The 23151-nt window shown below is 37.4% G+C and overlaps 2 protein-coding genes and 2 long non-coding RNA genes across 9 annotated transcripts; 2 read left to right on the top strand and 2 right to left on the bottom strand.

Annotated features, from left to right (window-relative positions):
- Positions 1 to 1362: 1362 nt before the first annotated feature.
- Positions 1363 to 9044, top strand: LOC113356127 (ion channel DMI1-like). Of its 3 annotated transcripts, none has more exons than XM_026599141.1 (12): positions 1363 to 2101; positions 2180 to 2248; positions 2377 to 3009; positions 3875 to 4057; positions 4175 to 4234; positions 4347 to 4550; positions 5277 to 5525; positions 6589 to 6687; positions 6828 to 7022; positions 7556 to 7648; positions 7959 to 8225; positions 8376 to 9044. In XM_026599141.1, the coding sequence occupies exons 1-12, from the start codon at positions 1487 to 1489 to the stop codon at positions 8595 to 8597; spliced, it is 2889 nt and encodes a 962-aa protein (XP_026454926.1). In that variant the 5' UTR covers positions 1363 to 1486; the 3' UTR covers positions 8598 to 9044. The 3 variants fall into 3 exon arrangements, 2 of the variants coding, with proteins under 2 accessions (XP_026454926.1, XP_026454925.1); XM_026599140.1 differs by having other exon boundaries at positions 4175 to 4249; XR_003362866.1 differs by lacking the exon at positions 8376 to 9044 and having other exon boundaries at positions 4175 to 4249; positions 7572 to 7648; positions 7959 to 8111.
- Positions 9045 to 9273: 229 nt separating this feature from the next.
- Positions 9274 to 12333, top strand: LOC113356125 (glutathione reductase, chloroplastic-like). The gene is made up of 10 exons (XM_026599139.1): positions 9274 to 9747; positions 9865 to 10090; positions 10197 to 10475; positions 10564 to 10740; positions 10836 to 10889; positions 10989 to 11137; positions 11327 to 11390; positions 11473 to 11643; positions 11751 to 11888; positions 12052 to 12333. The coding sequence occupies exons 1-10, from the start codon at positions 9395 to 9397 to the stop codon at positions 12091 to 12093; spliced, it is 1653 nt and encodes a 550-aa protein (XP_026454924.1). The 5' UTR covers positions 9274 to 9394; the 3' UTR covers positions 12094 to 12333.
- A 304-nt stretch (positions 12334 to 12637) lies between these two features.
- Positions 12638 to 16548, bottom strand: LOC113356124. Of its 4 annotated transcripts, none has more exons than XR_003362864.1 (6): positions 15038 to 16548; positions 14605 to 14827; positions 13529 to 13630; positions 13307 to 13410; positions 13022 to 13159; positions 12638 to 12908 (listed from the first exon to the last, which is right to left on the bottom strand). It is a non-coding gene; the product is annotated as an uncharacterized LOC113356124 (long non-coding RNA). The 4 variants fall into 4 exon arrangements; XR_003362865.1 differs by having other exon boundaries at positions 12638 to 13159; positions 14605 to 14700; positions 14778 to 14827; XR_003362863.1 differs by having other exon boundaries at positions 12638 to 13159; positions 15038 to 15234; positions 15328 to 16548.
- Positions 16549 to 16979: 431 nt separating this feature from the next.
- On the bottom strand, positions 16980 to 22918 carry LOC113356123. Its single transcript, XR_003362861.1, has 5 exons — positions 19343 to 22918; positions 19051 to 19219; positions 18882 to 18927; positions 17483 to 17551; positions 16980 to 17204 (listed from the first exon to the last, which is right to left on the bottom strand). It is a non-coding gene; the product is annotated as an uncharacterized LOC113356123 (long non-coding RNA).
- Positions 22919 to 23151: the final 233 nt, after the last annotated feature.

Here is a 23151-nt window from a genome sequence, read left to right as displayed (position 1 = left end):
TTGAAATGTTCTCTTGAAAATCGCTTCTTGTTCAAGAACAACTTGTCAAACAACAAGAAATTCTTCTAAAAATATTAAATGAAGGAGAAAAGAATGTGCTCAAAGTTGAAGAATTGTACTTAATTAAGGATCTCTTAAAGGAATTCGTAGAGTTGTTTCTATTAGACGAAGAAGATCACAACATTACGAAGGGAACTGATAAGAAATCTTTTATATGATTAAACTAATCAATTGTTGATTCACGTCAATGTTTGTGTAAAGTTTATTCAAACGGTCAATAATTATGAATGATTAATTTTATTTTTATTTTAAATCCTTTGTGTCATTTTTCTGATAGTTACAATTGCATTGCTTGTTCAGATTAATTATGTCTTTGGTTTGATTTCGGGTTTCAATAACCTTAATGTTTCGGTCTCATAATATGTTATCTCTTATGATTTTGTGACTTTTTGATTTAGCAAAATTTTGGATCTAAACTATTCGGTTGCTTTATCACATAATCATAAGTAGATATTATGGAAACCTATGTTTGAAGTCATAATTATACTATTATCAATTTATGTTTCATAAGTTGTGTATTTATTATACATATGAGTTCGGTTTTAGCTTTTTACTATTTGCACGTAATAGTTAAAACTTTGTCGACCTTTCTTTGGTAAAGGTTGTCTCTTTTGTTATTCTGAATTATTTTGATATCTTTACTGACATGTTGATCAATTCGTATCTTAGTTTGTCAGAGACAAAACATCCGCAATCGTCCTTTAAACACACACTTTCTATTTCTAATGTGGAAGATAATTTTCCCTTTTAATTAATTTACCTTTCATATTAAAAAGTAGAGTTTTAGACATGGCCATCCGTCCTCCTGTGCACAGTAAGTTCTCATTTGCACATCAACCATCTTTATTTCCATAGAGAGTTTTATACATGAAACAGCAAAACTTAATGATTTTAATACCAACCATCTTAAACAGCACAAAAACTGCGAGTTAAATGCCGATCTAGCTGAACGTGAAAGTGCTCTGACTTCCTTTAGCACCGCCAACAATGCTGGGGTTCCTGATGCAAGAAGAGCCATGCACATGCCAAGTAAAGTGCATCCTGATCCGCACTATAAGTGCAAAAACTGCTAGTCTTTTTCTTTGGCAGCAGAAGGCTCAAACTGTCCACCTAAATGTGCTAGAAGGTGAACAAAATAAAAAGTCAACAGCACCAAACACTAGAATCCAATGTGTCACCCATTAACTCATGTGTAATTGTCTGAAAAGCATTTCTTGGATCGCTCAATTTACACAAATACCACTACAACAACAGTACACTACTATTTGACTCCTTTCTTTCCCTTTCTCCCATATTCTCTTCTCCGCTCTCTTCCCCACTCAAAAAAAACAATTCAAAAATCCAAAAAATCCATAAAATTCCCAATCTGAGCTCAATGAAGATGATTCAATCAAAACCCTAGAATCCTAATGGAATTGAGTTCATAATGTCTAACAATGATGTTGATTCAAACCCTAACACTCCTGTTAAATCTGAAAGAAGACCATTACTGAAGAAATCAAGAACCATTTCTGATGAATTCCGAACTTCAACTAGTAATTTCTCTTCATCATCGTTATCAACTTCTCAATTCTCTCCAATACATCGTATCTCAACTTCTCCGCTTCCATGTACGAATCGGTTTTCAGTAACTGGGAATTCAATTATTGATGATGATTTATTAGAGAAGAATCGTAGTGTTGGTAGTACTATTTCTGATAGAGATTGGTATTATCCATCTTTTCTTGGTCCTCATAGTGCTAGAAGTAAAATTAAGATCAAAACAGTGAAATCTTCTGGTAGAAATAATGAATTACCTCCTTTATCTACTATCCGTGTCCAAAATCGAACTGCTACTGTAAGTATTGATTCTACTAATAAAGGGAACTCCATTCGTTCTTCTTCGTCTTCTTCAGATTTAACTGTTTCAGATCAGAAATTGGAAGAAGAGAGAAAAATGAGAAAAACAGTTAGATTTTCGAACTCTAGCTATCACTCATCAACAGCTCGGTTTTCTCTCAAATGGATTCTGAAACGCATAAGGGTTTCAATCAAAATTCTGGTTAGTTTGTTTTTTACTTAGTTCCCTTTGAACTGAAACTGAAACTCTTGTTCTGAGCTTGTTATGTTTTTATTGCAGCTTATGATCATATGTGTGTTATCTGTATTATACTCGGCTTACCTGCGAATGATAATTGAACAGCTCCAGGTATTAAGCTCTTCGATGAATTTATTGTAGGTTCTTTGCAAAGTTTTATACTTAGAAACAATATAGGGCTACTTGTTTAGCTGGAAGAATTTGTTGTAATTGGATCAATTTTGTTGTTGTTGTTGCAGGGAGAGATTATTAACCTTCATAGACTGTATAGAGGAAATGATGTTGATGTTAAAGACAACCGCAAATTTTTGGAGTTTGAAGATGATCGTATTTCATATATGTATTTTGGTAATGCTAACAGTAGAACTGTTGCTTTGTATACAGTGTTAATCGTGCTTGTGACACCCTTGTTGTTGTATGTATTTCTTGATTATCTTCCCTACGTAAAGATACTTCTAAAAAGAACAGAAAATAATGAAGAGGAGGTTCCCTTGAAGAAAAGGGTAGCCTATAGAGTTGACGTATTCTTTTCTGTGTACCCATATGCGAAACTGATTGCGCTTCTTTTCGCAACTATACTTCTCATTGGATGTGGTGGGTTGGCATTATATGCTGTCAGCGACGGGAGCCTTGCAGAGGCACTTTGGCTTACATGGACTTTCATTGCGGATGCGGGAAATCATGCAGATAGGGTTGGCACTGGACCAAGGATAGTTTCTGTTTCTATAAGTTCTGGAGGAATGCTTATATTTGCAATGATGCTCGGTCTTGTTTCTGATGCAATCTCTGAGAAGGTGGATTCTTTACGGAAGGGGAAGAGTGAAGTCATAGAGAGCAGCCATATACTAATCCTTGGATGGAGTGACAAATTGGTAAGTCACCACTATGGATTTTAATTTATGTTTGACGCTTTAACTGTATCATAATATTTAGCTTACTAGCTTATAATGGAGTGACAAATTGGTAAGTCACCACTATGGATTTTAATTTATGTTTGACGCTTTAAATGTATCATAATATTTAGCTTACTAGCTTATAATATTATATCAGAGTTCATTATAGTGGGTTCATTGACGTCAGATTGAAATAGACATTAGTATACCGTGGGGCTTTGTAGTCACCTTTCTCATTGTGACTAACAAATTATATACACCTGTAACCTTGTGTCAATATATTGTAGAAGCATGTATTTCGTCTGGAGCCTTTGCATCCAAGGGACTATTTAGTACAAACATCTATCATTTGTTAATTTTGATGATGGATTTGGTGTAAATTTCTCAACTGGTGTTCTATCTGTTTCCATTTCCGGGCCTTCCATTTACCTTGTTGAAGCCTATTGCTGGTACATCTGGCAAATGTTGTAGATGTTGACATAATCTATCTTTTCCTCAGAAAATATCCTAAATTTCTTCCTTAAACCTTTCTGCCTGTTCACTCACATCCTTTTTCTAGCCTATATTATTGTTGTAGTAGTTATTTTTCGAGTGATCTTCTGGCAGTTAGTACCTTCCTTTACATATTTTAGAATTCATACTTTTTAGTTATCCATTTCTTTCTTAATTCAGTTCATCTTAGCCTTCATTCTCTATGGATACCTTCCAGCTTCTAATCCTCTGATTGAAGAGGAAGGATAAGCTCTAACAACCTTGAGGTCATGAGTTTTTCCCAGTTTATATACAAAAGCTCTGGTGAATTTAGGAGATGGTCTGAAAAGTATTTCTATTTTTAACTGAACAGGGGTCACTTCTGAAGCAGTTGGCAATAGCAAATAAGAGCATTGGTGGTGGCGTTGTTGTGGTTCTTGCAGAAAGAGACAAGGAGGAAATGGAGATGGATATAGCAAAGTTAGAGTTTGATTTTATGGGTACCTCTGTCATCTGCAGAAGTGGGAGTCCTCTTATATTGGCTGATTTAAAAAAGGTGAACTAGCTTACAGCTGTGTAACTTTATAAGTTACAGTTTTATATATTATTTTTTCCACCACTTATTTTGGTTAAGTATTTACGATTCATATGGTATTTCATTTGCTTATTGTAGGTTTCAGTTTCGAAGGCACGTGCAATAATAGTTTTGGCATCAGATGAAAATGCAGACCAGGTTCGCTCATCCTATGTCAGTATTTGGCGGTTATCAATGAAATTGCATATGTCACCTTCAATAGCTACACCAACCTTATTGCTGAGAATTGTTAATTGTATTCTCTGATCAGAGCGATGCACGTGCTTTGCGAGTTGTGCTGAGCCTCAGCGGAGTAAAAGAGGGTTTATCTGGTCATGTTGTTGTAGAGATGAGCGATCTAGACAATGAACCGTTGGTGAAGCTTGTTGGAGGAGATGTCATCGAAACAGTAGTTGCTCACGATGTGATTGGGCGATTGATGATTCAATGTGCTCTGCAACCTGGACTTGCACAGGTCAGTCAAAAAGACTAGTGTCAACGACTTAGTTGTGAAGAAGATACGTATGATATTAATTTCTATTATTTTCAAATCACTATTCTTTGGTGAATATTATACACTTACTGAGGAACGAGGGAACCACATTGATCCAGAAAATTACCTGCATCAAATTGAGAGGCCCCTTTCATTTATCCCTTCATATTTATCTGACTGGATCTTAATTTTGTTCATAGAGAAGTCCGCAGTCCTAAGTTCAGTGTCCTTCTCAACAGAAACAGCTATGATTATGATAGTTGAAGTGATCTGTGTCACAAACAGATTCCAGCCACACTAGATTTGTCTGAACGCACTATTTCTGGGAAAATTCGAGCCACACTTTCTCTTCCGATCTTCTCATTGTTTGTCGCATTTTGTTTTGCAAATAGTTGCAGAAGTCTACTGGATAAACATGTCCTACTTATTTGCCAATATAATAATAGCGTACAGCTTTTGCCGACTGTTTAGTTTCAGTAAATTGTGTGGTTCCTTCTCCTCTTTTACATACTTAACAAGGTATGGGAAATGAGGTGGTCACCAGCTCTTATTGTTGAGGTTTTTAGCAAACAGGAGCTTCTGATAGTACCTTCCAATTGAACACACTGATACTAAATTTATGGCAGTTGAATACATCAACATCATTCAAATGTATGCTTCTTCTCGATAATGATACATGGTTTTAGCGAGAATTTGTTTGCTTTGCAGATATGGGAGGACATTTTAGGATTTGAGAATGCGGAGTTTTACATCAAAAGGTGGCCACAGTTGGACGGTTTATGCTTTGAAGATGTGCTAATTTCATTTCCAGATGCAGTACCTTGTGGAGTTAAGGTTGCTGCGAATGGCGGGAAGATTGTTCTTAATCCAGATGATGATTATGTTCTTAAAGAAGGTGACGAAATCCTTGTTATAGCTGAGGATGATGATACATATAGCCCAGGTCCCATACCAGAGGTTATTATTCTTTCACCTGTATTCTGAAGAAGTAGTATATTAGTTATCATAAATGTCTTTTAGATCATTCATGAAGAGGCTCCAAAACTTATTTCGCGTGATAGGCACCTGTAGGACATGTCTGACATATTTTCGCATGTTATTGCATTTTAAGTTTCAATATCTCATCTGCATTGACTAGTCCTCCTGTACCATGTTTTTGGTGGAACTGATATGATTGTGTGGCTAGTCCACTACAGGAGGCATGAGACTCTGAAACAGCTAAAACAGGTTCTCTTTTTATTTTCACAAAGTGTGGCAAAAGATCACATTGAATTTCACTGCCTGTTATTAACTAAGTACCTCGAAACGCGAAGCCCCCAACACATTTGATAATTGATATCTTAAGAATTCATTCATGAGAATCATCATACCTACATATGCATAAAAGAAGAAAAAAAAGATGTGCTTGTTAACTAGAACAAGATTCTGCACTCGAGCACAAAGAAGCTGTAGGAGGAAAACTGCATCCTAACAGTAGATGCATTGTTCTGGGTATTGACCTCGTGGGACAGTGTGGTTGAAATAGATGGGATTGAGGTAGGGTGGAATAATAGAAACATAGTCCCTACCTAGATAGGCGTGTCACTCAATCACAAGGAAAATCTGCTTGGTAAATTGACAATGTTATCTTTCTATAGAACTAAACTTTTCACAAATAAAGTTTCTAGCTCAGCTCTGATTGGTGTCACCTCCATATTGGAATCTGTGGTCTCATTCCCACTGGCAGATTTCCTAGCGTACTGGCAGTAGCTCAGTTGGCATCTCATCATACTTGAGGGTCTATTGTTGGGCCAGTTACTAATGGTAGATGCAGTCTGATCATATGTATAAAAGTGAAATTGTTCAATAATATGAAGGGGGGAACTGTGAATTGAGACTATATGTCTTGGGGCCAAAAAGGAGAAAATGGAGTTCTATAGTCTGCTTTCACTTAATGCTCATCAACTGTTTACTTCTCTATTCTATGATGTCTGTGACGATACTGATTGCCCATCTTATCTACCTCTTCCGCATGCTGCAGGTACGTTGTGGATATTTCCCTAAGATTTTTACCCCTCCAAAATATCCAGAGAAGATACTGTTCTGTGGTTGGCGTCGTGACATCCATGATACGATCATGGTAATTTTGTATTTATTTAGCTCTTGATTCCGTCAGATTCATGTCGTCAAAATGTATCTGTTCTGTTTTCTGTTAGCTTTTTTCCGATTTAACAATTTATGTCTTATAAATTTTTTTGGTGATTTATGTTCATTTATTAGGTTTTAGAGGCGTTGTTGGCTCAAGGTTCAGAATTATGGATGTTTAATGAGGTTCCAATTGAAGAAAGAGAGAGGAAGCTCATTGATGGTGGACTTGATATTTCCGGATTAGCGAACCTAAGTCTTGTCCATAGGTACGGGAATGCTGTCATTCGTCGACATCTAGAGAGTCTTCCTCTAGAGACCTTTGATTCTGTAAGTGTAAAATCTCTCCTCAAAAAGATGAACTTTGCCTTTCCTTTCTCTGTTACTTGTACATGGCCGGTATTTTGGTACCAGTTGGTGCCCTTTGTTTCATTAATTATTAAGTTATTTTCATGTTGCATCACAATTTCATTAAACTGGTTAAACAAGGATCTTTTCTACACAATCAATGAGAAATATACACAATACTAGACTTCTTAATCGGTTGACAGTTGTGTATTGATATACACATAAACACTGGACTTCTTAATCAGTTGTGTAGTGCTGCTCACTAGTACATGAATTAGGAGTTAGAACAACCACCTAACCTTGAACTTGTTGAAACCAGGGCCTTTCAAGTACTTTAAACCATTGTTGTTGGAATGTTTATCCCCATCTCTAGTTTATGTTGTGTTAATTTTCTTTTGTAAAGACAAGTCATTTAAATTCTTATTCGCTAAAGGAGTCATACTCTACATGTCATTATATGCATCTTTGTTTTGATATCCTTATGCAACAGTTGAACTAACACTAAGCAAAAACAGATTTTAATTCTTGCAGACGAGTCTTTAGAGGATTCTATTGTACATTCTGACTCCAGATCTCTTGCGACTCTTCTCCTCATCCGAGATATTCAGGTACTAGTGTGTATGCATATTGAGTATGTTCTGTTAACCTAGTTTAGTTTGGGAATGAATGAGTACATTATGGAGTATGTCCTGTTATGGACTCAAACATTTCTCATATAATAACACTGGAAACCATGATTTACCCATTAGTGATAATAGTTTATAAGAACTTATGGATTATAACTGCTTGGTTGTCTTCTCTATATTCTTCATCTTTGTTTTTCCTTTGAAAAACTATTAGTGCCGTATCTAGGAAACATTATTATTGTTTCTTGGTTATTACTAAAAAGTCTGCCTATTGCATGTTGAACTATTTCAGTCCAAGAGATTGCCGTATAAGGAAGCAAAATCATCTTCCCTTCGGCATGTTGGATTCTCTCATAGTTCTTGGATCCGTGAAATGCAGCAAGCTTCAGATAAATCAATAATCATCAGTGAGATTCTGGATTCTAGAACAAGGAACTTGGTTTCTGTTTCGAGAATTAGTGATTATGTGTTATCCAATGAGTTTGTGAGCATGGCACTGGCTATGGTGGCAGAAGACAAACAGATCAATCGGGTTCTCGAGGAACTCTTTGCTGAAGAGGTATATTCATATTTCTTTTTCGAATTAGCTTATTAGGAATTAACTCATTTCAGCACCTGCAAGTTCAGCTAGTGTTTCCTCAAATTCAAGAACGAATAGATGATTTTCTTGTTATCCTTAACTAATGAATGTTGCCAACTTTCTTTACAGGGAAGTGAAATGTGTATAAGACCAGCAGAATTCTATCTCTATGATCAGGAAGAGTTGTGCTTTTACGATATAATGCGTAGAGGACAACAAAGACAAGAGATTGTAGTTGGTTACCGATTATCTACAGCCGACCGTGCCGTAATTAATCCTCAACAGAAGCTGGTACCTCGAAAATGGTCCCTGGATGATGTTTTTGTTGTCATCTCTGGTGGTGATCAATGATGGAGCATATTTGCACCAAGTAGCACCTGTTGTACTAATCTAACCTGATAGCATGTGATGGTAGGTAACTTGCTAGTCTTTTGCTTCTGAGAGTTCTCAAACATATTTCAGAATAAGAATAAATAAGGTTCGCATTGGTCTAAAATAGGGTTAGTCACCATTTTTCTTTGTCAGATGCATTTTATCTCTCGTTATTTCCCTCTGTAAAAATTAGCATTCTGTCTAATTACGAGCTCAGGCTGTAGTATTAATAGCCAACGACTGTACAACTTTAATATAGAGGGGTCTTGACTCCTGGTTAGTTGAAAAGCAGTATAACACGGAAAGTATAAAACCAGCCTGACAACAGATTAACTCACAATCAAACGTCTTTGAAAAGAAGCATGATCGTGATAAGTTAGTCCAAGGATCAAAGTGTTGATTTCTGTGCGGCAGCTGCCCTTGGCGCTTACACAAGTAACAGCAGTTTAATGCATACTTCCAAGTTCAAGACGGGAATTTTTTTAAATCAATGTTTACCAAACTGTGTCAAAATTACTAAAAAAGCTACCGTTTCTACGTATGCTCATCGTAAGGCTCAAGAGTTCGTCGACATGGCCAAACTTGTCATTGGGACAGCTAGGGGAGAAGGTGTGGAACCGCGGATTCGGCTATTCTTCACCAGGTTCTAATTTAAAAAAACTAACAAAATACAAGGAGTACGACACGTGGAAACCAGTAACAGTAGATATAAAGAGGGGTTTAGGATTCAAGAGAGAGATTGCAGAGAGAAGGGAGGGATAACAACAACAGCAACAATGGCGTCCTCATTAGGAGCTCCAAGAGCCACAACTTTTTCCTCAAAAACTCTAATAAATCTCTGCAGAAGAGTGCCAATTTTCCTTCCGCGTAGATCATTTCATTCATCAACTCAATTCCAAACCCTAAAATTCATTCCTAATACTTACAGAGAACGCCGTTTCAGTGTAAGAGCTGAGACTCCATCAGAAAACGGTGGTGTAAATTACGATTATGACCTATTTACAATCGGTGCTGGTAGTGGTGGTGTTCGTGCTTCTCGTTTCGCTTCTAATTTTGGTGCTTCGGTTGCTGTTTGTGAACTTCCTTTTAACACTATCTCTTCTGATACTGCTGGTGGCGTTGGTGGAACGTAAGTTCAAATTTTAATTCATTAGTCAAAATTAGTCCAACACAGTAGTATCCAATTCCATTTAGTAGCTAGGGATTCAATTGAATTTGATGTTGTTTTTGTATTTTGGTACTATAGGTGTGTACTTCGTGGGTGTGTACCAAAGAAATTACTTGTCTACGCCTCCAAATATTCACATGATTTTGATGATAGTTGTGGGTTTGGATGGAAATATGAAACGGATCCCGTTCATGATTGGGGAACATTGATGGCTAATAAGAATGCTGAATTACAGCGTCTTACTGGAATCTACAAGAATATATTGAAAAATGCTAATGTCGCGTTAATCGAAGGCAGGGGAAAGGTTAGGTGATCTCCCCGAGTTTGAATTTAGTGTATGAAGTTAATGACCAGATGTTGTTGTGATGTTTGAATGTATGTATGTAATTATGAGTTTATGGTGGTTGCAGATTGTGGATCCTCACACTGTTGATGTGGATGGGAAGCTGTATAAAGCGAGGCACATTCTTATATCAGTTGGAGGAAGACCTTTTATTCCTGATATACCTGGGAAGGAGTATGCTATTGATTCTGATGCTGCTCTTGACTTGCCCACTAAACCAACAAAGATTGCAATTGTCGGGGGTGGTTACATTGCTGTAGAGTTTGCTGGAATTTTCAACGGGTTGAAAAGTGATGTCCATGTGTTTATTAGACAAAAGCAGGTCTTAAGGGGTTTTGACGAGGAGGTGAGCTTTGGTGGAATGTTAATTTTTCTGGTTTCATTTCTGAATGGACTAGATAGTCTCTTCATCTGTACATTCTTTTACCATGCAGGTCAGAGATTTTGTTGCTGAGCAGATGTCTCTGAGAGGAATTGAGTTCCATACTGAGGAATCGCCTCAAGAGATCATAAAGTCACCAGATGGCTCATTGACTGTCAAAACTAACAAAGGAACCTTCGACAGTTTCTCACATGTTATGTTTGCAACAGGCCGTAGACCAAACACAAAGGTTTGGCCTTCTAGCAATGATAAATATATATACATTCATAATATTTTCAAAGGTAACATTCATAATATCTTTCCTTAAACTCATTGTTTTACCAGAATTTGGGACTTGAAGAAGTCGGTGTAAAGATGTCAAAGAATGGGGCGATTGAGGTATGATCTTTTAGGCTTTAGCTATTTCAGCTGTCTGGGGATTGCTGTGCTTACCTTGATTTGTTAGCGGTTTTTTGTAATTGTTTATGATCTGTCTAGGTCGACGAATACTCGCAAACATCAGTTCCTTCCATTTGGGCTGTAGGAGATGTTACTGACAGGATAAATTTGACTCCAGTTGCACTGATGGAGGGAGGAGCGTTTGCAAAATCAGTCTTTGGGAAAGAACGCTCCAAACCTGACTATAGGTACGAGTTATATAATTTCATGGACTGATTATTGAATAGTATCATATGATCAACAACAAAAAAATGTTGAATAGTATCAATAACGAATTTTACATAGTTCACAAAGAAGCTATTACTTCTGTGTCAAGATCTTATACAATGCTATCTTGTCTTAATATGGAGGACTAACTTATTGCTGCCACATAACAGTGCTGTGCCATCAGCTGTGTTCTCGCAGCCGCCTATTGGACAAGTTGGTCTTTCAGAAGAACAGGTACCTGACTGATCCACCACGTCTGCAACTGTAGAGCATGTGCATGATCTTTTGCAACACTAACATTTTATTTTTTTCGTAGGCTATTCAAGAATACGGAGATATTGATGTCTACACATCCAATTTCAGGCCCTTGAAGGCCACTCTTTCTGGGTTGCCAGATCGAGCCTTCATGAAGCTTATAGTTTGTGCAAAGACGGACAAAGTTATAGGCTTACACATGTGTGGGGATGATTCACCCGAAATCACTCAGGTTTCTGCTCGTTTCTTCAGCATAATTTACTTTTTAAGTTTTTATATTCTTACTTTCATGCAGCTTATAATGATATTATGTAATATATTGCAAATTTGCACTTTCAGGGGTTCGCTATAGCTATTAAAGCCGGATTAACCAAGGCTGACTTTGATTCTACAATAGGAATTCACCCTTCAGCAGCAGAGGAGTTCGTTACCATGAGAACTCCTACTAGAAAGATTCGTCAGAGCACCCAATCTGAGGTTGAAAGTTAATATGCTCTTAGTTTTGGTTAAATGCATCAGAAGAACTCTTAGTAATTCAGCTTCCATTCTATTAGAAAAGTTAGAAAGTCATGGGGAAAAAATGCCTTGAATTGGTTAATCGGCATCTTTTGTTTCTTATTCTTAAATATTTTGTGTGTAGGGAAAGGCTGAGACTGAGGTTAAAGCCACAGCTGGTGCATGAAGTTGAATTAGTTGTGCAGTATCATGATATACAATCTCAATTTTTGTCTGCAATTTTTTTTTTCCTTTTTGCTGTTTTCTTTTTGTATGTAATCATCTTAATAGGAACTGTAAAATGGTCTGCTTAAATCGATTTTCAGTCACTGGAAATTCGTTTATTGATGATTATATTAAAGAAGAATTGCAGTGTTGGTGCCTGGTGGTACTATTTTCTGATGTAGCAGATTGGTGCTATCCATAATTTCTTGGTCCTCATAATGCTAGAAGTAAAATTAAGATTAAAACAGTAAAATCCTCTAGAAATAATGAATTACCTCCTTTATCTACTATTCAACTCCAGAAATAATGCTCAAGTGGTTCAATCACTGGCTCTTTAGATGGTATTACCAACAAGGTAAAGGTGCAGACTCTCAATTGGGCCAGATTTGATAATTACTTCAGCGGTACATGAATGATTCATTAGAGTGGAAACAGAAGTTACCCAATCCTCGTTGTTGGAATTTTCTTGAGGTTTTGCCTCATTGTTGGAACCGGTTATGAGCCTCTTTTTTTTATATGTATCATGATGTAATTAGCCTCAGAGAATAGCTACAAAGAATTGATAACTGAAGCATAGGACTCCACAAAATTAACAAAAAGGTGACCAAATATACAAATTTACAGTAGCCGACTCCCTGCTCATCTACTCAGTATACAACGTCAGGCTTCTCAAATCTCGCAGGCGACTCTCTGGCAGTCTATCCTCTGCAAAACTAACCTCCTTGTCTGGATGTTCATAACTGATTTCCTCATAATGTTTAAGTCTACTGCATTTAGCTGCAACAAGCCAACAACCACAGAATGGAGTTGCTTTTAAGTCTACTCCATTTAGCTGCAACAAGCCAACATTATTTTGTGAAGCCGAAACCACCTTACTTCAGAAAACATACCAGTCAATTGCCAAATTCTAATCCTGCCACCACTCTACCAAGGTCTCTGCAATATAGTTACTTGCAATACCCAAGCCCATTGCCTGAACTCTCAAATTCCACTATGTCCTCTCAAAATATTGGCAGTACCTGCAGGCCCTGGATTCCAAGAGACGAGAAGCTCCATCACAACACGACTACTTCATCAGATTCTTAATTAAGATAAAAATTAAAAAATTTCTCAACCTCAAAATGTCTATAGAGGAAGACTCTCTAGAAGTCGCCGAATGACAACAATTACCATACCTAGGACAAGACTTAGGTTCGCTAGTCCAGAATCAGTGTGTTTCCTCTCTCTTTCTTCAACTGAAACCTCACTAATTCTGAACCTTGAGCCAACAATGTCTCACCTGAAAGTAAAATGAAGTATATCAAAACTCTATAAAAACATAAATTGGTCATTTCGTGAAAAAACTAACCGAGAACAGAACCATATACATTTTTACAACATGAATCTGACGGAATTACCACGATCTTGATGTCACGATGCCAACCACTGAACAGTAACTTCTCTGGATATTTTAGATGGATAAAAACACTTGGGAAATATCTGCTGCGTACCTGCAGCATCTGGACCAGATGATGAGACAAGCAATTAGTATCAAGTCAAGAAAGCATAGAATAGAGAAGCAAACAGTTGATGCCTATTAAGTGAGGAAATATGTCAGTAGGAATGAGACCACAAATTCCAATATGGAAGTAACGCCAAGCCGAGCACAGCTGAGCTAGCAGCTTTATCTGTGAAAGCTTAATTCTCTATAGGAAAATCATATTATCAGTTCACTAAGCAGTTTTTCCTTGCGATTGAAGAGACAAACCTAAGTAAGGGGTTGTGTTTCTATTATTTCACCCTACCTCAATCCTGTCTAGTTCAACCACATTGTACCATAGGGTCCATGGCCTGAACAACTGTATCTAATATTTGGATGCAGCTCTGCTACTACAGATTCTTTCTGCTAGGCTGCAGATACCGTTCCAGAGTTAACAACCATACTGCAGACTTCATCATACTGGTACCACTCTTGACCTAACTTTCTCCTAATTTTTTCTTTCATGCATGTGTAGGTATGATGATTCCACAACTATTTACCCCTGTGCTATAAATCCAGATGACTTCTTAATATATCGATTATCAAATATGTTGCCAGCCTCACCTTTCAAAGTATTTAAAGTTAGTCAGAAGCTGTGAAATGCGATGCCAGACCAAATGCAAACAAAAGAAGAAAAAAAAATGTTTGGCTCATATTCAGAGTCACACGACCTCGTGCTGTGGAGTAGCTGCCACACAATCATATCAGCTAATAACTTATGTGTGCAGCTAATGCTATACAATCAGTTAATTCAGTTCCACAAAACCATGCTACGGGAGGACTAATCAGTTCAAATGAGAAAGTGAAACTTAAAACGCAATAACATGTCGGACCATGTTCTACAGGTGCATATCACGCGAAACGAGATTTTGAGCCTTTTCATTCCCGATCTAAAAGATACTTATGGTAACAAATAAATTACTACTTCAGATTATAGGCGGAAGGAAAAAGAACCTCTGGTATGGGATCCGGGCTACACGTATCATCATCCTCAGCTTGAACATAATCTTCATCCAGATAAAGAACAATCCTCCCGCCATTTGCAGCAACCTAAAATTCCACAAGTTACTGCATCTGGAAATGAAATTAGCACATCTTCGAAGCATAAAGGGTACAACTGTGGACACCTTTTGATGTAAGACTCTGCATTTTCAAATCCTAAAATGTCCTTCCATATCTACAGAGCAACAAAATTTGAACCATGTGTTATTATCGAGATGAAGCATACATTTGAATGGAGTTGATGTTCATCTGCCTTGAAATTAGTAATAGCAGGATGTTCAATTGGAAGGTAAGATTAGAAATGCCAGTTTGTAAAAAAATCTCAAGAACAAGAACTGATGCCACCTCATTTCTCGTTAATTTTTTGAGCATAGTGGTGACTTACCAATTTGTCACTCCATCCAAGGATTAGTATATGACTGCTCTCCAATCCATGACTTCACTCTTTCCCTTCCTTAATGAATCCATCTTCCCAGACATTGCATCCAAAACAAGGCCGAGCATCATTGCAACCCTATCCTCATGATTTCCCGCATCCGCAATGAAAGTCGAGCCGAAGTGCCTCCGCAAGGCTCTCGTCGACTGCACATAATCCCAACACACCACATCCAATAAGAAGCACAATCAGTTTGCACATGGGTATGCAGAAAAGAATTCATCAACTCTATAAGCTACCCTTTACTTGTAGGGAATCTCCTCTTCAATATTTTCTGTCTTGTTTAGAAGTACCATTCCACAAGGATGATGATAATTAGGAAAAACCCACAGCGGCAAGGCTGTCACAATCACGCCTAATATCAAGCAACAGCTTTTAATTCCTGAAAGCACATGTCCTAAGGCACTAACCGCAAAGAACGCGCATTAATTGAAAGTTGAAACAAAGCATAGATATAACGGCTACATTCTATTTCTTCTCTCCGCTCAATTAATTCCGTCACAACGTATAAAAATTTGAATTCGTTTTCTTCCTAAACATTCTTTCTCCAGGAGCTCTGCTTCTGTTACCAAAACCCTTTTTTTCATGAGTTCTGATTATATTACCCAAACCTCTGTTTCATCATGATCTTTGTTTTTAATATCAATTTCAATTTCAGTTCTATTCATTGTTATCAATAAACCCATCGTTCAGTTCCCAACTTCAAAAACCCTGATTTGCAGAAGAATTTTTCTTTCTCGGAAGAATTTGTAGACCCAAACTCTTTGATTAATCCTTGAAACGAAAACCTCTTTCTGTATTCATCGTTAACAATTAAACCATCTTTCAGTTACTTAAAGAATCCTAAACCCACTTTCTTCTGCACCAGAATTTTCTTTCTCGGAAAATTTTGAAACCTAATCTCTTCCATTAACCTCTTCCGAAACCCTAATACCTCTTGAAATTCAAAAATATGAATTCTTTTTTGTTATTTGTATTCCTGAAATATCTACCTGCGACTCGTATGGATCCATTACCGCCCTTTTTAACCCAAGAAGAAGAAGAAGAAGTACCCCAAGAAGAAGAAGTACCCTAAGCCGATCTAAAACCAGAATCGCTTCGAGTTGAAAAGATGTTGACAGAGCAGGGTTTGGACCAAGGCATTAGATTTCCATCCGTTGAATTTGAACAACGTATTTCGCAGAATTGGTGGGCAAACCAGGATGTGAACGGGTTAAGGTCAGGTGCTGTCGATCACGTTCAAATCGATGTGTGCATTCATCGCTTCAAGAACAGTACTTGTATCGATCCCGACAGAACGACAACAGTGACTTTGGGTTTGGGGAAGATGGAAGATTCATATATTTTGGGCTGGAATACAAATCAGGATTCTAATTGGTTCAGAGATACTTTTGTAAAAGATTTCAGATTAGGGCTGAATGATGTATTTAGTTTAGGTTATGATGAAACCCGTCGCACTTTGTTTTTCTTCATCCATCATGATTTTATCATCACCACAACACTCGACCCAGAACTCAAGGACATACTTGTCAATCCCGAAGATAATCATGATCAGTGGGAGGTGATTAACACCTTGTTTGTTTGCAGCCGACTCATCTGAGTTGTCTGGATCTCAATGAAATCATCTGACTCATTAAAGTCTGAGTCAGAAAATATGTTTGTTTTATGAGTCAGACCTGAATCAGCTGACTAGATCTTTTTGGACAGAAAATGTCCTTGTACAGAATGGGCTAACTTTGCATCATTTTCATTTACAATCTTGAACTTTAAACAAATACATACATACATGGTGTTTATTCACCAATAATAATATGTTCAATAGAAGCTGAATTGTAATTTGTACATAAGGGGATTGTTATAAGGGGAAAACTGCGAGTAATCAATAAGACGCCTCAAAATTCCCACCAGTTCGGAAGGTCTCTCATTGGCATAGCTTACACTAGTCCTTCCACCAAGATCACTGGCATAGCTAATTGAATAGCTGCAGATGTACTAATTTCGTTCACTTTTATACCTGACCGTATAGAAGTTAGACCTCAACCAGCATTTTCTCAGAAGTGTAGCTGACAAATCCAAAGCCCCCCGACCTCCCAGTTTCTGTCTATGATAACTCTAACTGTACATTAAATGATCCAATAAGTATTGAACATTTTATGTAAGAAAACACGAGTGTAATTTTCCTTATCTCAGTAATATTTTACATTTAAATCTCAGGATCTCACAATACAATGGTGCATACATAATTTAATTTTACTTGATTACTTTCTTGTGCCAAAAGAGCAGGCAAACTATATATATATCCTAAGAAAAACTCGGTGCTCTTAGAAACAAGAATGGGCAAAATCATTGCAACCAATAAACAAGATGTGAAAAGAACAAACAATAGTCACTAACCGTCGGTAACTTCACCAAAGCTGTTGAATGCTTCCTTAAGTTGCTGGTCATCAGTATTATAAGAAAGACCTACAAGCAATAATAAAAATTGAGTTAAACAAACAGAAAAATATCATTTGAGGAGGATTTACACTATAATCTATCACTCACGGATACTAGAATACCTCCAATAAACAGAAAAATATCATTTGAGGAGGATTCACAAAGAGCTTTAAACCCCATTGGGATACTAGCTACAAAGTAATAACGATATCAAGGAAGCTATCTGTTTGGACTAAGTAGCCTCCAGTAAATAACGCTTTTAGAAAATAGGAACATCACAACCACTTTTTAAAATGAAATCAACAACAACATGAAAATGAAATTATATACCAGAAGCAATTTAAGTCATAACGGGACAATTCATAGACTGCAATCCAAATCCTTTCGTCAATCCGTTTATTTGCACAAAGCCCATATAAATTTCTCAAGTATAAGGTGTTTATACAGAACCTAGGATTCCAAATTTAAAGCGAACATTTCATGGGCATAAGGTATAAATGACACCTCTGCATAATGAAACATCCATTTACATACAAAAATGTGCAAAAAGGAGATCCTCCTAAACCCATAGCCCATATGAGTGAGACCAACAAAAACTAATAGATTATCAGGACTTTATTTTTTCAATTTTAACCATCTGACACAACGGTACCGTAGTAAATGTCACAAGGACTACAAATACAGCCGCCATTACGACTAGATATTGTGAACCATAGTAGTCTACTATGTAATAATACTTTCATAGAAATATAGGAAGAAATCTTGTTCAACTTCTAAGACTAGTAACTTATTCAACTTCTGATGGCAAAAAGATAAACAAAAAATAAATCGATATTGCTAACATACCGTATAGTTAGAAAGGTTCAAAACCAAAATAACATAGCCAAATCGAACCACAAAATGCAGCTTCAGGGGAAACTAAAACACTTTCTAGATGATATTCTAAACTACTTATACCACTTCTTATTTTTTTCATTAGTATTTGCGCATTGAACAATATAAGATGTTGATATTGATATCGATATCTATCAAGGCACAATGGTCCATGCGAAGGATGCTCAAGAGTGATTGTTTCAAAGCAGATTGATTATTAATCAAAGGCATCCAAATCAACTAAAAACAGGCTAATAACAGTACATGGAATCTATAATTGAAAAATTCATATGCTATCATGCTTAATGATCATACTTCTCTACTTGGCATTTTCACAAACACCATCTAAAAGCTAAAAAACATCCATCAAATACTCAACCAGCAAAGCAAACCATCCTATAAGAACAAAGTAATCCAGTGAGTATGTGCATAGGAAACCCCTGGCTCTAAAAGAAAACAACATGGAAGGAAGAAACTATTATACCTTCACAAAACTCTAATCTTCGTCCCTCTTCCTTATTTTCTTCCCCCTTGAAGCCAATTAAGAATTCAAATCAGAATATAGAAAAAACCCATCTTCTAAAATCATCAAAAACCCATATGAAAATGATATAAAACATATGGACGAAGGATTATGGATGTTGAAATTATACCTGACGTTGATGACTCTTTTATAACAAGCTGATGACTTGAAAGAATGGAGAGATTAGTCGAAACTGATGAAGGAGATGATGATATTAGTGAATTTGTTGAGAGAGGATGAAGGAGACATCAGATCTAGGGTTTTTCCCCATCTTCCATCTCTGCTCTCGATGGAAAAACCTGGATTGAAAAAACGAGGAAAAGAAAAAGGAAATGAAAAATGTGATTTAAAGGATCGAGGATATTTTCGTATATTCTTACGAGTCAGGGGTTTGGGCGATTGAGTCAGGGGTAAGTTCGCACCTGAGTCCATAGGGTCCGAGTCAAAGGTTGGCAGCGAGTCAGATCGCGAGTCAGGGGTTATGAAAAATGGAAAGCAAACAGTCTAACTGCCGATTCAGACCGAGTCAGGGGTTGACTCAGACCCAGACGCCGAGTCAGCTGCAAACAAACAAGTTGTAAATTTCTCCACCCAGTAGATTTACTACATGGGTTTGTTCTTCCGAAACCCCATACTATCCCTGTTAGGGATTTGGACACCGGAAAATATTACCAGCTAGATTTTGTGGATGATGGGGATGGAAACTTGGTATTATTCTGGTGTGAGAATGTGGTACGAGAAAGAAAGTTTAGTGAAAATGATGCCATATGGGTTTATGAGGACAAGCTTGGACGATTTCTTGCCATATCTCTATTGATACGCTACTGATGGTCCTTAGATCAATCTCTCTATGGTGTAATTGGATTCTTGGAATGTTATTAGGACAAGTATGTGTAACAGATTGTACGCCAAAGAAGTTGCAGATGCTGTCAACAAGGAAAATGGTTCCACTGATCGGAGGTTGCGTCATTATGTCCAAGACATTAGGGAGTTTTTTTTTTTGTACAAATTTTAGCTCTTGGAAACTATATTATGTTCCTAAAGAGAGAAATAAGGCTGCTGATATCCTCTCTAAAAACTAGCTAGAGTGGATAGAGTATCTAATATTTGAAGTAACACTTCACCTCCTGAAATCAGAGCTCAGTTATATGTAGATGCTTCTCAGTTATATGATCTAATATCAAAATGCAGTTTCTACATTTCTACACAAAATGAAGATACTAAATGGGAATCCTGGGTTCGTCTTGCTTTATCCCCTGTTCTTTTTCAGTTCTTTTTTATTTTACATAGCAGACCATATATTATTACTCATTTGTCAAATAGAGAAAAATCTGAATTTACATTTTACAAGCACTTTTGGACAGTGACGGAGCCAAGGCTTAATGCTCCCGGGTCATTACCAGCGAACCCTGAATCGTACTTACCTTGCAAAAGCTTTGCAAATAAATCAAGCACTTACTCTCTTTGAGCTCGTTACCAATTCCTATGCCACAGTCCAAAATAACTAAGAAAGGTACCTAAAAAAGGTCAAACCAAATCAGCAAAAAGAACTAACAAAAATTTAAAAGAAAAACTAAAAACAAAGCAATAACTACAGAAAATTAAATCCAAAACTACTGACTAGAAAGTCTAAATATCAATTAGAGAGGGTTTTGCAACCACTCCCCGGTAGCGGCGCCAAAAACTTGATGAATCGGAGAACCGTGACTTTAATTAACCGCAAGTATACGGTGCACTATATGTGAATAGTGGCAAATATGGATCGTTCCCACGAGGAGAGCTAAACTCTTTTTCCAATCAATACTGGTAACTTTCAAGTCAAGAATATTTCAAAGTGGAGATTTCAGAATTCTTATAAGCTAACAAATTGAACCAAAACAAAATAATTAAGATTGTATCAAAGATGTGGAAGTATTAGGGCTACGGAATCCGTTGAAAGTTACGTTTACTAATGTTCTATCACAACGTCTCAAATTTACTCATGCGAAGTTGCAAACCTAGCTACTAACGCACGGAAGATATTTCATTAAGGATTTATAGGAATCAGTTATCATAAAATATTGTTTGTTCTCAACGGATTCCGGTAGACATCCCTAGTACTAAGTATACATGACATACATAGTATTGGAATAATCATAAAACAATCAATAACAAGGTTCAATGAGTATTTCTATCAACCTAACAATAGACTATACATGGCATAGAATATGAGAAATTGAATAGAAGATAAATCATTGTAGAGAAACTCAAGCAAATGACATTAAGCTCAAAGTTGGTAGAAACCCTTGTTTTAGAACATGAATAAAATAAACCTACAAGTTCATCCTTCACCCTAACAATAGATTTAGCTAGACATGGTTTTGCTCAAAGCCATAAAAAATGATATAGAGATGAATAAACTCAACATATAGAAAATCAATCAAATGAAATGGAGCTAAACCTAATTGCTTCCCTGATTACGGCGTATCTTTTCTTCTCTTCACGCCAGGTTAAATAACCATCCAAACTCTCCTCTGGTGACGGACGCCAGCACACACCAAAGCCCAGTCCAAAAACAGAACTCCAGGCCAACAGTAAGTCTGGCCACTGTCTGCACCTCCTTGTTCACAGCCATGACCAATACCACCAACAACCAGCTCAGTCCAATCATCTCAGCACCACTGGTCACGACCATTTCAGATCCACTGAACTGATGCAGCCAACACCAGCATCTCCATCTTACAAAACACCACCACAGGTTACCCATCCACCATCATCACTTGCAATCAGGAAGTATCACCGTCTTCACCAGTTGTTACTGCTGTGTTTGTTCTCAGTCGAGAACATTCAAGTGCAGAATCGCAAACAACCACTCTACATATCGGCTACAGTTGTACTTCAGAATATTCACAGTCTCGTGACCCACTGGCTATTACAGCTCGATTAGCTCTGATCCGAGCTCCATAGAAAAACTCAATTGGAATCCATCTCCTTGTTCCATATGAGACTGCCTTATACAATTTGCAATCAACTCAGCCAAATTCCCTGACTACTTTCAGTTCACATCCAACCACAGAGCTAGCCATTGATCACAACAGCTGAACCAAGCTTCGCCACAGCTTCTTTCCCTGCACTTCCAGCCACCACCGACTACACCAGCTCGACGACTTCCAAATTCAGTCAACATATACACCTTCTCCAACTCCGTTAAATCAACAGCAGGAGCAAGTGTTTTTCACCATTCAAAACCACTTAACAGTACCACATATCATAGAGAGTTGGTTTTATGGGATCTTTAGACACCACTCGACTCAAGCAACCAATACTTTCTTAACTGAACTGTTTCCCAACTCCGGCCACTGACCTGTTTTTCATAATCACAATACTCATGGAAGCAACACCTTTCTGCGTTCAATCGAATACCCACAGAATCATCTGTTTTCTCTGTCCATCACCATTAAATTAAGACCCAATATCAACTGATGTTGAAACCCCCAAATCTCCATCGATCAAGCTCATGGAATGAACCCAATCTCCGTTCACAGCGAACAAACATCACGACCTAGCTTTGCTGTAACCAAGTTTCAGTGACACTTCATCTGCATCTTCATGATTTCATCTTCGTTTACAACTCAGAACCGCCCCAAACAGTCACCATTTAATCAAGACCAAAAGTTAGGTCAAAACCAATTTCAGCCGATAACGAACCTTGTAGCTCTGTTGTCGTTGCTGCTGCGTATAAATTCCAACACTACAACAGTCTCACACAGATCCATTGATGTTGCCTCAAGATCTGGTGCTCATGAATTGGAGAGAAGAGCTTGAACTCCATCTAACGAGAGGTAACGGAGAAGATACCACCTTGGTTTGGCTATAGCTGTTTGGATGATGACGAATTCCATTCAAGTATGAAGCTCGATCTCAAATTCCCTTTCTCTGTTGTTACCAGCTTGAAATGAGAAAGAAAAATGAACATTTCTTTTTCTTGTTTTGATAAGACCGAAGAGGTGGAAAAATGGGACACGTCTCACTTTCTAGGCCCCCTTGTGCAGCTCACACGTTTGGTAGAGGACATCATTTCTTTGTTCAACCTCCTGGCTTAAGTGATGCGGCCCATAAATTGTTGGCTTGCTAGCCCACAAGCTCCGACTCCTTTGGCATTGCAAGTCGCAAGCACCAATTTAGATTCTAGGTCATTAGTTCTCCGGGCGAACGGATTTCACTTATAATTCCTGTAAAAGCTCTAAAACAT

Source organism: Papaver somniferum, chromosome 3, assembly GCF_003573695.1.
Source record: "Papaver somniferum cultivar HN1 chromosome 3, ASM357369v1, whole genome shotgun sequence".
NCBI classification, from domain to species: Eukaryota; Viridiplantae; Streptophyta; class Magnoliopsida; order Ranunculales; family Papaveraceae; genus Papaver; species Papaver somniferum.
Note: the sequence above shows the minus strand (reverse complement) of the source record. Positions and strands in the feature narration are given on the sequence as shown.

Bases quoted from the DNA above. Each gene is read 5' to 3' on its own strand.
- LOC113356127 (XM_026599140.1), top strand. From the start codon at position 1,487: ATGTCTAACAATGATGTTGATTCAAACCCTAACACTCCTGTTAAATCT. The intron at 2,102-2,179 runs GTTAGTTTGTTT...TTTTTATTGCAG, and splicing joins GGGTTTCAATCAAAATTCTG to CTTATGATCATATGTGTGTT. The intron at 4,250-4,346 runs GTCAGTATTTGG...TTCTCTGATCAG, and splicing joins ACCAGGTTCGCTCATCCTAT to AGCGATGCACGTGCTTTGCG.
- LOC113356125 (XM_026599139.1), top strand. From the start codon at position 9,395: ATGGCGTCCTCATTAGGAGCTCCAAGAGCCACAACTTTTTCCTCAAAA. The intron at 10,741-10,835 runs GTTTGGCCTTCT...TTGTTTTACCAG, and splicing joins GCCGTAGACCAAACACAAAG to AATTTGGGACTTGAAGAAGT. The intron at 11,138-11,326 runs GTACGAGTTATA...GCCACATAACAG, and splicing joins CGCTCCAAACCTGACTATAG to TGCTGTGCCATCAGCTGTGT.